General features: G+C 36.3%; 2 protein-coding genes across 2 annotated transcripts; one reads left to right on the top strand and one right to left on the bottom strand.

The window, feature by feature from the left end:
* Window positions 1-8,893: 8,893 nt before the first annotated feature.
* Window positions 8,894-11,075, top strand: LOC104701203 (zinc finger protein 4). The gene is made up of 2 exons (XM_010416851.3): window positions 8,894-9,141; window positions 10,072-11,075. The coding sequence occupies exon 2, from the start codon at window positions 10,114-10,116 to the stop codon at window positions 10,900-10,902; it is 789 nt and encodes a 262-aa protein (XP_010415153.2). The 5' UTR covers window positions 8,894-9,141; window positions 10,072-10,113; the 3' UTR covers window positions 10,903-11,075.
* Window positions 11,076-11,938: 863 nt separating this feature from the next.
* LOC147941363 (uncharacterized) lies at window positions 11,939-12,412 on the bottom strand. The gene has a single exon (XM_087458489.1). It carries the CDS (start codon window positions 12,410-12,412, stop codon window positions 11,939-11,941), a length of 474 nt encoding a protein of 157 aa, XP_087314615.1.
* Between the last annotated feature and the right edge of the window lie 129 nt (window positions 12,413-12,541).

Raw genomic sequence — 12,541 nt, 5'->3', positions numbered from 1 at the left:
ACTATTAATGATTAAAAAGATGAATCCAAGACTTATAATCAAAGATAGCAATGCAACACAAAATTGTTGGAGAATTGGACAATTTGGCAAATATTTGTCTCAATGTATTGAACATATATGTAATATAGTATAGAAGATCATCATGTTTAGAGTAAGATGCAAAATTGGACAATTTTGGAAAGTTTGATGATAGAAAAGAGTATGATGGCACTAATAATATATATATTACTATTATATAAATAAATGTTTTTGTTTTGGACCTTATAAGATACTTGAAAGTTTATTTGACTAATTTTTTAAAATTATTTTGATGGTTTTTACAAATTAGATGTTCAAGGGTTGCGACAAATTTGCGACTGATTTGCAAGACGCATAACAAATTAATCACAAATCCATCGCAAAATACTCAAAACATAGCAAATCCCTCGCAAATAAAATTTTTAAACCCTTGAACCTAAACCCTTAAGACTAATTACATTACTATTAATGATTAAAATGGTATCATTCAAGATTTATAATCAAAGATAAGGCACTAATGACAATTGCAAATCCTAAACCCTAAAGACTTTGCGAGAGATTTGCTATGCTCTCTCGCAATTCTCTCGCAATGTCTGGAAATATTAATTACATATTTTTATATGTTTGCTAGGGATTTGCGAGGGACCATAGCTAATCCATAGCAATATTTGCGAGAGATTTGCGTCGTTGTATTTTTCTACATAACTAGAAAACCTAATTTGAGCTTCGCTCAAACCTCAACTAATCCGCAGCCAAAAGAAAAACTCTAGTTCCCTAATCTTTCTCTTCTCCGATTTCTTCTCTCTTCTCCGATCTCTTCTGTCTTTTCCAGTGAGTCTCCTCCTCTTCTCTCAGTCCCGGTTAACCCTTCTCGAACCCTACTCCTCCTCTTCTCTCTTGTCCTCTGAAACTCTTGTCCGGTTAATCTCCGACTCGATCTCGTCTCTCTTTGCCGGTAAGTCTCCTCCTCTCCCCTTCTAAATTAGGGTTTCAAAATTGGGGATTCAATTTGGGGTTTAGGGTTATTTTTCGATTAGGTTTTTAATTTGATTTTAGGGTTTCAAAATTGGGGATTCAATTTGGGGTTTAGGGTTATGATTCGATTAGGTTTTTAATTCGATTTTAGGGTTTCAAAATTGGGGATTCAATTTGGGGTTTAGGGTTATGATTCAATTTGGGGTTTTAAATTCGATTTTAGGGTTTCGAAATTGGGGATTCAATTTTTGTGTTTCTAATCAGTTTTTTTTTTCTGCTTTCAGATGTCTTCTCGAGACCAAAATGTTTCTGTAAACCAAAACGTTTACAGAAATTTCATTGCTTCTCAAGGGTTAAGTCCTCCAGTCTCTGCTCGAAGGACACATTCTGCTTCTGTTCCTCCCCGAAGGTTACCTTCTCCCGCTTCTTCTCAAGGTACATCACCGGTGATGCATGCTGATAATCCTCATGGAAGCTCTCCGGCGATGCATGATGAGAATCATGGAAGCTCTCCGGCGATGCATGATGAGAATCCTCCTCAGCAATCAACTTCGCGTATCAACAGTATTTCTGCCTCTCAAACTTTTTTCACTTTGGAACAGTTACTTGCAAGTCCCGGGCGTGCTGGCTTACCAAAACTGGATCCTAAGCGACCTCCGGATACTCTCTGGTGAGAATGTTATGTATCTAACCTATAGTTTATCTTTATGTTTTGTATTTTCAATGATCCTCATTCCTTTTATCTTATGTTTTGTAGGTTTGACCAGGATTCTTCGGTTGTTGCTACTGTCCGGGCCATTTTTGAAAGAGATTTCAAATCAGTTCATGCCAATTGGACCCAAACACCAGGTCCGGTTGTAAACCGGTGGTTTGAAACTTTTGCGGTAAGTTACAGATTGTTGATGTGTTTAAATTACAGATTTTGTTTGTTTATCACTTGATTCTTGTTATGATTCTGATTCTGATTCATGTTAAGTTACAGGTAATGACGCAATGCCGCGGTGGCTTGATCCTACCGTATGGGATGGCTTGGTCCAGTTTTGGTGTGAACCAAAATCAGAAGCAAAGAGTATCAATAGCCGTAATGCTCGCTATAGTGATCCTAATGGCATCGGAATACATAAGCACCGTTCTGGTCAGACCTCTTTTAAAGCCCAAGCACGAAAGCTTGTAAGTATCTCTGTTTAACACAAGTTCATTATTCATATCATATCTACAATATAGTAATATAGTTGTTTCATTTCTCTGTTTTTAGTCTGAGAGTACTGGTGAGCCACTACCTGATTTCCTGCGAGTACTAGAAGACACTCATAGGAAACCTGATGGGTCGTTTGTTGATGGACTGTCTGAGAAGGTGTTCAATGAAGTGTCGTCAAAGATAGCTGAAGCTGAGTCTGAGCTATTATCAGCGGATAACATGGAGAGTAGTGCTTCTGGCGGGTTATCAGTAACTGTGAAGAACCAAATCTATGCCGATGTAAAACATGCTTCATTGTTTTTGTTAATGTTTGTGTTTGTGTAAACTATGTGTGTAAACACTTATGGTGTTTATGTTTGTGTAAACACTTATGGTGTGTATATGTTTTGTTGGCAGGTTGCTCCGAAAAAAAAGAACCGGATATATGGGGTTGGTAACATGCAAGCAAAAGCATCTTCAACTCAGATTGGTCAACCGCCTCCTGATGAAGATCCACTTGTTCTAGCTGCGAAGCTTGCTGCTGCCGCAACTGTTCTTGCAACTCAGTTACAGAAGATGCATACTTTGATTATCTTGCAGAGAAAGATCCAGAGTTTGCTGCAAGGTTTTGCCGAGAAGATACAGCTGTTGGAGACATAAACACCGGAGAGGCAACCGGCAGAGAAGCTACCTGCGGCCAAGCAACCGGCGGAGAAGCTACCAGCGGCCAAGCAACCTGATGAACTCTCTTTCTCTTAATGTGTAATGTGTAATGAACAGCTTAGAACTTGATCTCCCTTGTAAACTTATTTTGTTATTTGAAAACTTAGTACTTCTAATTACAGCTTTAATTTGCGTAAGTTATAAGGTTTAATTCTAATTACAGGTTTAATTTTAATTACAGGTTTAATTCTAATTAAGCTAACCAAAATGAAAATTTTAATTTTTTTTATACCATTATTATTATTTGCGACGGAAAACATAATTGCAAAAGCATCGCAAATTTGCGAGAGAGTTACTAGATACGACATTTGCGAGGAAATTGCTTTTTAAACAAGTCCTCGCAATTTGCGATTAGTTTGCGAGGGAATTTTTTTCCTCGCAAAAGTTGCGAGGGATTTGCGACGTTGACCGATTTGCGAGAAGCGATTTGCGAGGAACGAATTTTTCTCGCAAATACCTCGCTTTTGTCGATTTGCGAGGGATTCACTACATATTCGTCCATCGCAAAACCGTTGTTTTCTTGTAGTGATAGGAAGTGTCGAGATAGGGTCTAGTTTGTGAAGGATGCAGCGAGAGAGACCCTGTTGGCGCATGATATGCAGAGAGGGAATAGAGAGACTGTTGCTCGGGTGACTAGAACTGTTTCATGGAAACCGCCGGCGGATGGGTGGCTGAAACTGAACACTGATGGTGCATCTCGAGGGAATCCGGATCACGCAGCTGCTGGCGGGGTTATCAGAGATGGTGCTGGGAACTGGTGTAAGGGTTTTGTCCTGAATATTGGGATATGTTTTGCACCATTAGCAGAGTTGTGGGGCGTGTATAATGGGTTATATTTAGCTTAGGAGTGGCAGGTTCCGTGTGTAGAGTTGGAGATTGATTCTGAGATGGTGGTGGAGTTTCTTCGGACAGGGATATGTGAGTCACATCCATTGTCCTTCCTAGCACGTTTATGCTATGGCTTTATTTCTAGGGACTGGTTAGTCCGTATTACACATATTTATCAGGAGGCAAACTATCTTGTTGATGGCCTAGCTAACCATGCCTTTTGTTTACCATTAGGATTTCATGTTCTGGAATCTTGTCCTAGTGTTATGCAGTCTATTCTTATAGCAGATAGGAATGGGACTGCGGTTCCGCGTTCTGTTTGTTTGTAATCTTTTTAGTAGTTTAATAAAAGTGGGAGACTCTCCTCTCTTACCAAAAAAAAAAAAAAGCTAAACGTTTTAAATAACAAATCTCCTTCAATTGAGTGTCAATATAATTGATACGAAAAATATATCGTCTGAACAATTCATATCATGATGCATGGCGAATATCATGCTCATTTTGAACACGAAAAAAACATAGAATGTTATCCTTTCGAACTTCTAAGTTCTAACAAAGAATAGTTGACTCGTTAAAGACGGAATCTAAACCCTACATCTACTATACTCCAAAACCTTCGATTCTCTATTTTTAGAAATTTCACATGATCAGATGAGAAGCAATTAAAAAAATATTGATATATTATTAATTTTGTGTAAAGAGGAATAGAATAAGTTGTATTGGACAAGAACATACGTAAGTGGAGAGACTGAAGAAAAAAAACTATGGAAGTATGGAACTAGTTGTCGTGGTCCTACATGGATATGCTTTCTGTGTATTGATGATCTTTACTTCAACTTTGGACTCTTATCTCAGACTTGCGAACTGCTCCTGATCTCACCTCTCACATCATTGTCCCGTAAAATATACATGGGTACAAAACTTCTACTGTGCATTTGAAAAAAGAGATATTTTTACTATTTTCTTTATTTTGTATAATCTATTGTTTTTTTTCCTTTTTGTAAATTGCAAATGTAAACGTGGAAGACATTCTATGGTCCAAGATTATTTAAAACCAATAAAGAAAATTAGAATCAGAGTAAGCAATTGAGAAAGTAACAATAGGACAAACAAAATAATTACCTTATTTAACTGTTCAAAATGTGATTAATGTGATTATATTCTTCTTTTTTTCTGGCGGGGACGTCAAGTTTATTATATGAATGTTATATGAATTTGAGGTTAATGTTTAGTTTTGCAAGAGTAAATAAACACATCAGATTAAAAATCACATGTTTATGAAAAAGATTTACCCAACCCATAACAGTTAAATAGAAAAAAAAAAAAAAAAAGACTGAGACCTTTTTTTTTTCGTGTGCACCAAACTAAGACTATAATAGTAAATCAAGAGTAAGCTCCAAGCTTATCTATGTTCCTTGTCAGCTCCAAGATCCCATCGATAATGGCCAAATATTTCATAGCAAACAAACCAAAGAAACCCCCAATCCGCAAAATAGTTAAGCTTCCTGAAGGCTGAAGGCTGAAACAAATAGGGAACGAACATGTCGGAATCAAATCCTATAATATCTCAATATTTGTGATTATAGAATAAACCGCAAGCCTTTAAAAAAAACTAATTATTAGAAAGATGGTGAGTTTTCCAGTTTACTTTCTATGTACTTTCGTTAAGAAAAAAGAATCCTATCGGACTTTTAATTAAAATGAACATGTTTGATTTTCCAAGATTAACATCATTAGATCAAAAATGGCATCGGGTTAGGCTCGCAGTCTCACAATCCATCAATCAACTATTAGACGTTTTGACTAATCGGTTTAACAAGTATAGTTGATAAAGTGCTCAATTACTACTTAACTAGGTTTAACAATTGTTATATTTATGTTAAAAAGTTATTTTGACTGAGTCATTATTTATTTTTCATATTGTAACGGTTAAATAAATCTACAAATATATTTTTGAATACTAATTATTTTAAAATTTTATTATATTTTAATCTGTTTGATTTATATTACAGTTTCATATTGTTTCTTTATTGTACTTGCATCATTTTTTGTAAAATATTTTTAAAGTAGTAATTATAATATTATCATTATCAGCAAATAAATTTACAAATCCGCCGAGGTGAATCATTAAAATACACATTTTTTCTTCGTAGGTAGAATAATATATCTTTGTTTTTAAAAATTCAAATTACAACATATTTAGAAAAGGTTATACATATTTATTTATCAAATGTAATATTTGATATTTTTTGGTGATTCATATGTATTATATAATAATTCAAAACAATTTTTTTTGTTAAAAGGCTTTCAATTTATAAACATATATATCCAATGAGCTATTTCCAGAATAGGCCCATACAATTATCCCCTTAAGGCCCAATCCAATTACACCAAACCGAACCAGATAACAAAGAGCAAAATCGACCCGGGTATAAAGCAATCTAAACCAATAGCTAACCGATATAGATCAGAAACCCTAATCTGCAATCGGAGAACCCGATCGGAGCCGCCTTCCCACGAAGCTGCGGATACTCGCCGGACCAGGACCACCGGCGAGCCAGGAAGATAAGAGTCGAACAGAGAAGGTGACACAGGACCATCACCATCCTGCCACCATAGAGTTGTGAAGAGAAGGAAGAAGAAACCGATCTAGCAATCCGGAATCAATAGCTCAGTCGTGATAGAGATAGAACAGTAGGGAGTAGATCTAAAAAGCCATCGACGCTGGCTTAGTCTTGCCTTTTTGGCGGTAGACCTCTCCCGTCAAAACCACCAGCTATGACAAAACTTCTTGCGTCTCCAACCGTTCAGATCTAACCATTGTATCTTTCTCATTCCTCGCCGAGAACTTCCTTATTCTAACCGCATAACCACGCGTCCGGTAGAGCGCTTACTGGAAGTGTCCTGCGGAAGCTTCTCCTCGCCACAAACTCCCTTGATTTCGATCTGGTGACCTTGCCGGTAGGTACAATCGATTGCGGATGAAGCGCCATGGACCAGTAGTTCCTCTTCGGTGCCGGAATCGGCGGAGGAACCCTTCACTCGGTGCACAGAGTTGTGATCAGAAGACGAGAATGGAGGAGAGAGGAGAGAGCCGCAAGTAGATCTCACGCGCTCAATTCAAAACAATTTGTAATTGAAACAAAAGAAAGATTGATAGGAGAATCACAATTTAAAATCTTAACAAAATCTTTTGAATTTAGGTATTTAAATAATTATATTGTATACTTAAATATAAAATCTTACTTTTTAAAATTTTGATTGGTTTACATATTTTAAAATTAATTAATAATTTTCGTACATAATTAATTAAGGAGAAAAATATATTTTTGCATAATTAATTATTATTTAAAAGATTTTATTATTCTCATATTTAAAATTATATTTTTATTCTTAATAAGAAAACTAAACATTTTTTAAAACCAATTGCATGACAATGTAATTTTTTTTTTATTTGTAAAGTTAGTTATATATTTGTAATTCTCAATTAATATAGTAGAATATTTGAGAATTTATTTATCGTTATTATTTTTATTCACCAAATTTTTCAATTCAAACTAAATAAATGAGTAGATGCTATCGGACACATCCGAACAGCAAGCTTGAAAATTAAAACACAAGAGCAAGCAAATAGAAAAGATAGAGACACAAACAAAACAAAGATTGATAGAGAACCCGGAGAAATGTCGAAACAACCTAACATCAGCAAACCCATGAAAGAAAAATGCTTTAAATACAAAGTCATCAACTGGTAGACGGGTAATCACCAAACATTGTGACTTTAAGACAAACTTTAGCCATCCCAAGTGGCATAAGGTTGAAGGCAACCTCGAGATACGCCGGAAACAGAGCCGGTTATCAAACATCACCCAACATGGATGGAATTTGAACCAACATCAGTCGTTCTAGATTGAAAGCAAACTGGACCCGCTGGAGAAATATCTGATGCAGGCAGGGAGGAGCAGGAGAAGTATCCAACGCTCCCGGAGTCAAAAGTAGCTAAGGTCGCACCAGAAGAGATCTGCTTCTTCAGGTTAGGAGAAGAGGCAGAGGCAGGAACACTGAAAATGCTGGGAGGAGGGAGGTCCGGGAGGTCAAAGAGATGACCCATGATGAGAGAGGCGCCTGAAGGCTTTGACAAGAGGAGGGAAACGTCGAATCGGGAGAGAAAAGTTCTCCATAAACAGATTGAGGAGCGAGAAAAAAGGGCAAACACCAAAGAAGCATCCAAAGAGGTGATGGGACACCCTGTGACAAGCCGCATAGCAGAGAGACGGATGGAGGAGACGGAGTGCAGCGAGAAGAACATATCAAAGGAAGTACCTTAACCAGATCCATCATAAACCAGTCAGATGTTTCAGACATCACGAGAGGCTACCGCCAGAAAAAAGAGATTGGCTAAAGCGGATTACGAAGACCAGCCACGGTGGAAGTAACGTCGGAGAGGAAACCGGATTACTATTTGTAGTTCATAGTATCAATGTTAACCCCATACCAAAAATTTATGGATTTGTGTTTTCATTTATAATATCTTATAAAACAAAATTAATACTTTTTTCATAAAATTGATGAGATCTTGTAAATGCGTGAGCAGTCGGAATAAATTCTAAGCATGGTACGTTCATTATAATAAATCCTAAACATGGTACGGTTTTTAGCTCTATATTTGGGTTCATAAATTACCAGATTGGAACTATTTTCATAATTAGAAAGCTTTGCCCAAAAAAAAAAAAAAAGACTAAGCTCCAGACTTTTGGTTTGTAATCTTTTTAAACTAGATACTTAATTTTTGATAATATTTGTGATGAGTGAATAGATTGTAAATCATTTCTCTTGCATTTGGACTCAGATCCGATAATACTATAAAGCAAGACTCATCTAACTGGTTCATTTGGCCGCACTTGACTGCCAACTTTAACCTTTAACAGAATTTTAATTAATAGAGTAATTATTATGGACCCTGAGTATGAAACCAACCCTTAAACCATCACACATACATGATATAATATTTTCTAAAAATTCCCAAAAAATAAAGAAAATTATCCGAAGAAATATTTAAAAAGAGAAACTGTGGTCTGACTTAACTGTGAGACGTCCCACCATTGTCCCCTCCACTCCCACTCACAGCAACCTTAGCTTTCCCATAATAAAACACACTATACACAATCCACTCTCTCCTCTTTGTGCTCCCAAACCAAACATAACACTCACAATTCACATTTTAACTCTCTCTCTCTCTCTCTCATATCTCTCATCTCTCTCTCTCTCATATCTCTCATCTCTCTCATATCTCTCATCTCTCTCACTTCGTCTCTTTCTTTTTAAATCCCAAAAATAGCCTTGATGGAGTCAAATCTGTTTATAACTTCCACTTCTTGTCTCAAATCCCAAGCCTTTGTCTCCACATCATCCTAACTAAGGTATATGAATATTCTTTACTTATCTTCTTAATTTCTTGGTTTTCTTGGAAATCTAAAAATCTCAGTTTCGATGTTCTTGGATTAACAAAATCTATCTCAAGATTCAAGTTTTGTTGATTGATCAACAAGTATTAGTATGGCTGTAAATTTGGTTGGTGTGGGTCACATGTATTATTTCCATTTATGTGTCATCAAGTAATGTTTCAATTTCTTTATTCCTCTTTTTTCGTTTTGCTCAAAAACATTGGATACCCTATAGAAAAACTATATAAATAAATGGTTTACTAGGAGAAATAATTATTTAAATCTGCTTCGTATGTTAGCTGAGATTTTGCTGTCGGTGATCTTTTCGCTATATATGTTTGTCTGTTTTTGTTTGTTTGTTCCTTTGTCTGTATGTGTTTTGTCTGTCAGATTCTTTTTTTGGTCCCTTTAATTTCTCAGTGTTTTTGTTTTAGGGTTTTCAAAAGCAAAATCAAGTAAATTAAATAGAATGAGTTTTGAATCATGTTTTAAGTTTTTTTTTTAATAAGTAGATGATGAAAGTAACTAAAATTATTTGGAAATTAGTCAATTTGATTAAGTGGAAAATTTGATGATTCAATTAGTTTAGAGTTGACTGTTTGAAGGAAGGATGTGTCAGTACTAAATTTGGCACTTCTGATGTTGTCTACTCATTGACTCGTTAGGACCATTTATGGTCACAGTCACACCAATGTTTCCCCCACTATCTTTATTCTAAAATAATTATTATTTTTGTTGAGAATATTTTGTTTTCATTATCGACTTTGTTTGGAAAGAAGTCACAGAACCAATCCAATTTCTTAAAATTATTCCTTTATATACACTTCTCATAGATTTCGTTTATACAAATAATGATATTTCCTAAATAGTTTTAACAATCTCTCTTCAATAAAAAAATCATTGCAGAAAAGGAAATACAAACACCACACTCAGTTTCTGCCAGAAATCATGAGACCAATTTTAGACCTCGAGATTGAAGCTTCATCGGACAGTAGCAGCAGCCAAGTAGCCTCAAACTTGTCTCCGGTTGGGGAAGATTACAACAAACCCATCTCTCTTAATCTTAGCCTCTCTTTCAACAACAACAACAACAGTTTGGATCTTGAATCATCGTCTTTGACATTGCCACTTTCAAGCACAAGCGAGAGTAGCAACCCGGAACAGCACCAGCAACAACAACCTTCTGTTTCGAAGAGAGTCTTCTCTTGCAACTACTGCCAAAGGAAGTTCTATAGCTCTCAGGCACTTGGTGGTCACCAAAACGCTCATAAACGCGAGAGAACACTTGCCAAACGCGCTATGCGTATGGGTCTTGCTGGGATCTTTCCCGGCAGAGGATCTAGTAGTAATTACGCGGCTGCTGCCACAACAGCCGCTCTATCGTGTTTGCCACTTCACGGAAGCGGAAATGCGAATATGACATCGTTTAGGACATTGGGAATCCGAGCTCACGCCTCGTCCCATGATGTCGGTGGTATTACAAGGCAGACACCAGAGACAATTATTAGAAACATTGCCAGGTTCAACCAGGGGTATTTCGGCAATTGTATACCTTTTTACGTTGAGGATGACGAGGCCGAGATGCTTTGGCCAGGGAGTTTCAGGCAAGGGACCGGTGCGGTTGCGGCTGAAGCAGGTAATGATAATCTAAGTGAAAAAAAAATGGATTTCTTGGATGCCAAACAAGCGATGGATATGGAGAGTACTTCTCTTCCAGATCTAACCTTGAAGCTTTGAGTTTTCTTTTCTTTTCTTTTACTTTTTTTTTTTTTTTTTTTTTTTTGTAATTTGGATTCTTTATTTGGTTGCAATGAGCATCATAACTCTATTATGTACAGTGAGAGTTTCGCAAACTATTTCTGATATGTTATCATTATATGGTCACTATCGATGGATTGACCAAACAAAAAGTCAACTATAGTGTTCACCAAACTTTCGCACCAACCCTCGTCTTTAGACTCCTCACTATGTCAGCAACGCTTCTTGCCTCGTAAGATCAACCGATTCTGTTCCTCCATGTCAACTCACGCGTCCGTTTCAGAAATTCAACCGTTTAACGTGATTTGGTGCAACTTCCTGATCTGTACATAATGATATGCATCTTCAAGAAACAGAGTATATTGATTCCGCAACACGATCAAAATGAACGGCAAAAGATCCCATGTTGGTTATGGTAGTTTTAAAAGAAGAGAGGTTTATATATATAACGAGGCATAATTGCAAGTAGTGTGGATTCCTGATTAGTTGGACAAGAGGCAAGAGCATTAGATAAGTGATGGATATATGATAAAATGATAAGACATATATTTGTGTTATGCAGATGGTGAGGCTATGGTTCTGAAGATGCCAACAGATAGAGAAGCTCTTTGAATGGGAGCCTTGTTATTTTCTTAGAGGCAATACATTAGTTGTCTCTGATGTTGTACTTTTACAGCCAAACCTATAAACAATGAATAAAGATCGGCTTATTATCGTCCTATCTGATATGAATCATTACTGATAAATCAAGTTTCTTTCTAACAATGGAAATATCAGACAGATCCAAAAGAAGATTCAAATTTTGCTCTGCTTAATGGAATGAAAAATTCAAAACTGTAAAAGTCTATTTAGGGAGAATTCTGAAAATAGTTTAAATTTATATCATACATAGATCACTGTGAATATATATATCTGAACTACAATAATTAGATATAGATAGATATATACAACGATTAGATGGGATAGAAGAATACAGAAAATAAAGTAAAATGAAACCCAACTGATAGTTTTTGTATTACGTACTACAATCGTATGAAATTAGTTCCAAAGACAATTCTAGTGTTCCTCTATCGACGACACATCGATCACTGCTGAAACCAACGAGACGGGCTGCACCAGAGAACTTGCCATTCGTTGGCAGTCGAACCTTTGCCCAACCTATCACAACAGATCCCTTTGATGTTGCAGGATCTATACCAGAATATTTTCTAAGCAATTCTAGGTAAAGATATTTTGCTGGAAAATCAAAAGGAATCACCAACTCTGTATCATACTTCCAATAGTTGCCTTTGGAAACCCATACCTGTTTTGTGTATGGATTTTCGGGGTCTGTCCATGCAACAACTTTGTAGTGGTTAGGATGTTGCAAAAGGTTCTTGTCATCGATTGTGCAAGCACGAAATATTTTCACGATTAAGTTTGTTTCTATGTGATGATCGGTCTTTCCACTACAAGAAAACAGACGATCGACCACTGTAGGAATAGTCATTAAATAGTCGTTGATTGAAAATTTGCGACTATTTAGCGACTATATACTGTTGTAGGTAATATTTTGTCGCTAATACATTTGGTCGTTAATTAGTCGTTAAATTGTTGTCTTTAAATAACGACTAATTAA

This window comes from Camelina sativa, chromosome 7 (genome assembly GCF_030686135.1).
Source record: "Camelina sativa cultivar CO46 ecotype springtype chromosome 7, ASM3068613v1".
Lineage (NCBI taxonomy): Eukaryota > Viridiplantae > Streptophyta > Magnoliopsida > Brassicales > Brassicaceae > Camelina > Camelina sativa.
This window is presented reverse-complemented; position numbering and strand designations above follow the sequence as displayed.

Excerpts from the sequence above, each read along its gene's own strand:
- LOC147941363 (XM_087458489.1), bottom strand. The coding sequence starts at position 12,412 with ATGACTATTCCTACAGTGGTCGATCGTCTGTTTTCTTGTAGTGGAAAG.
- LOC104701203 (XM_010416851.3), top strand. The coding sequence starts at position 10,114 with ATGAGACCAATTTTAGACCTCGAGATTGAAGCTTCATCGGACAGTAGC.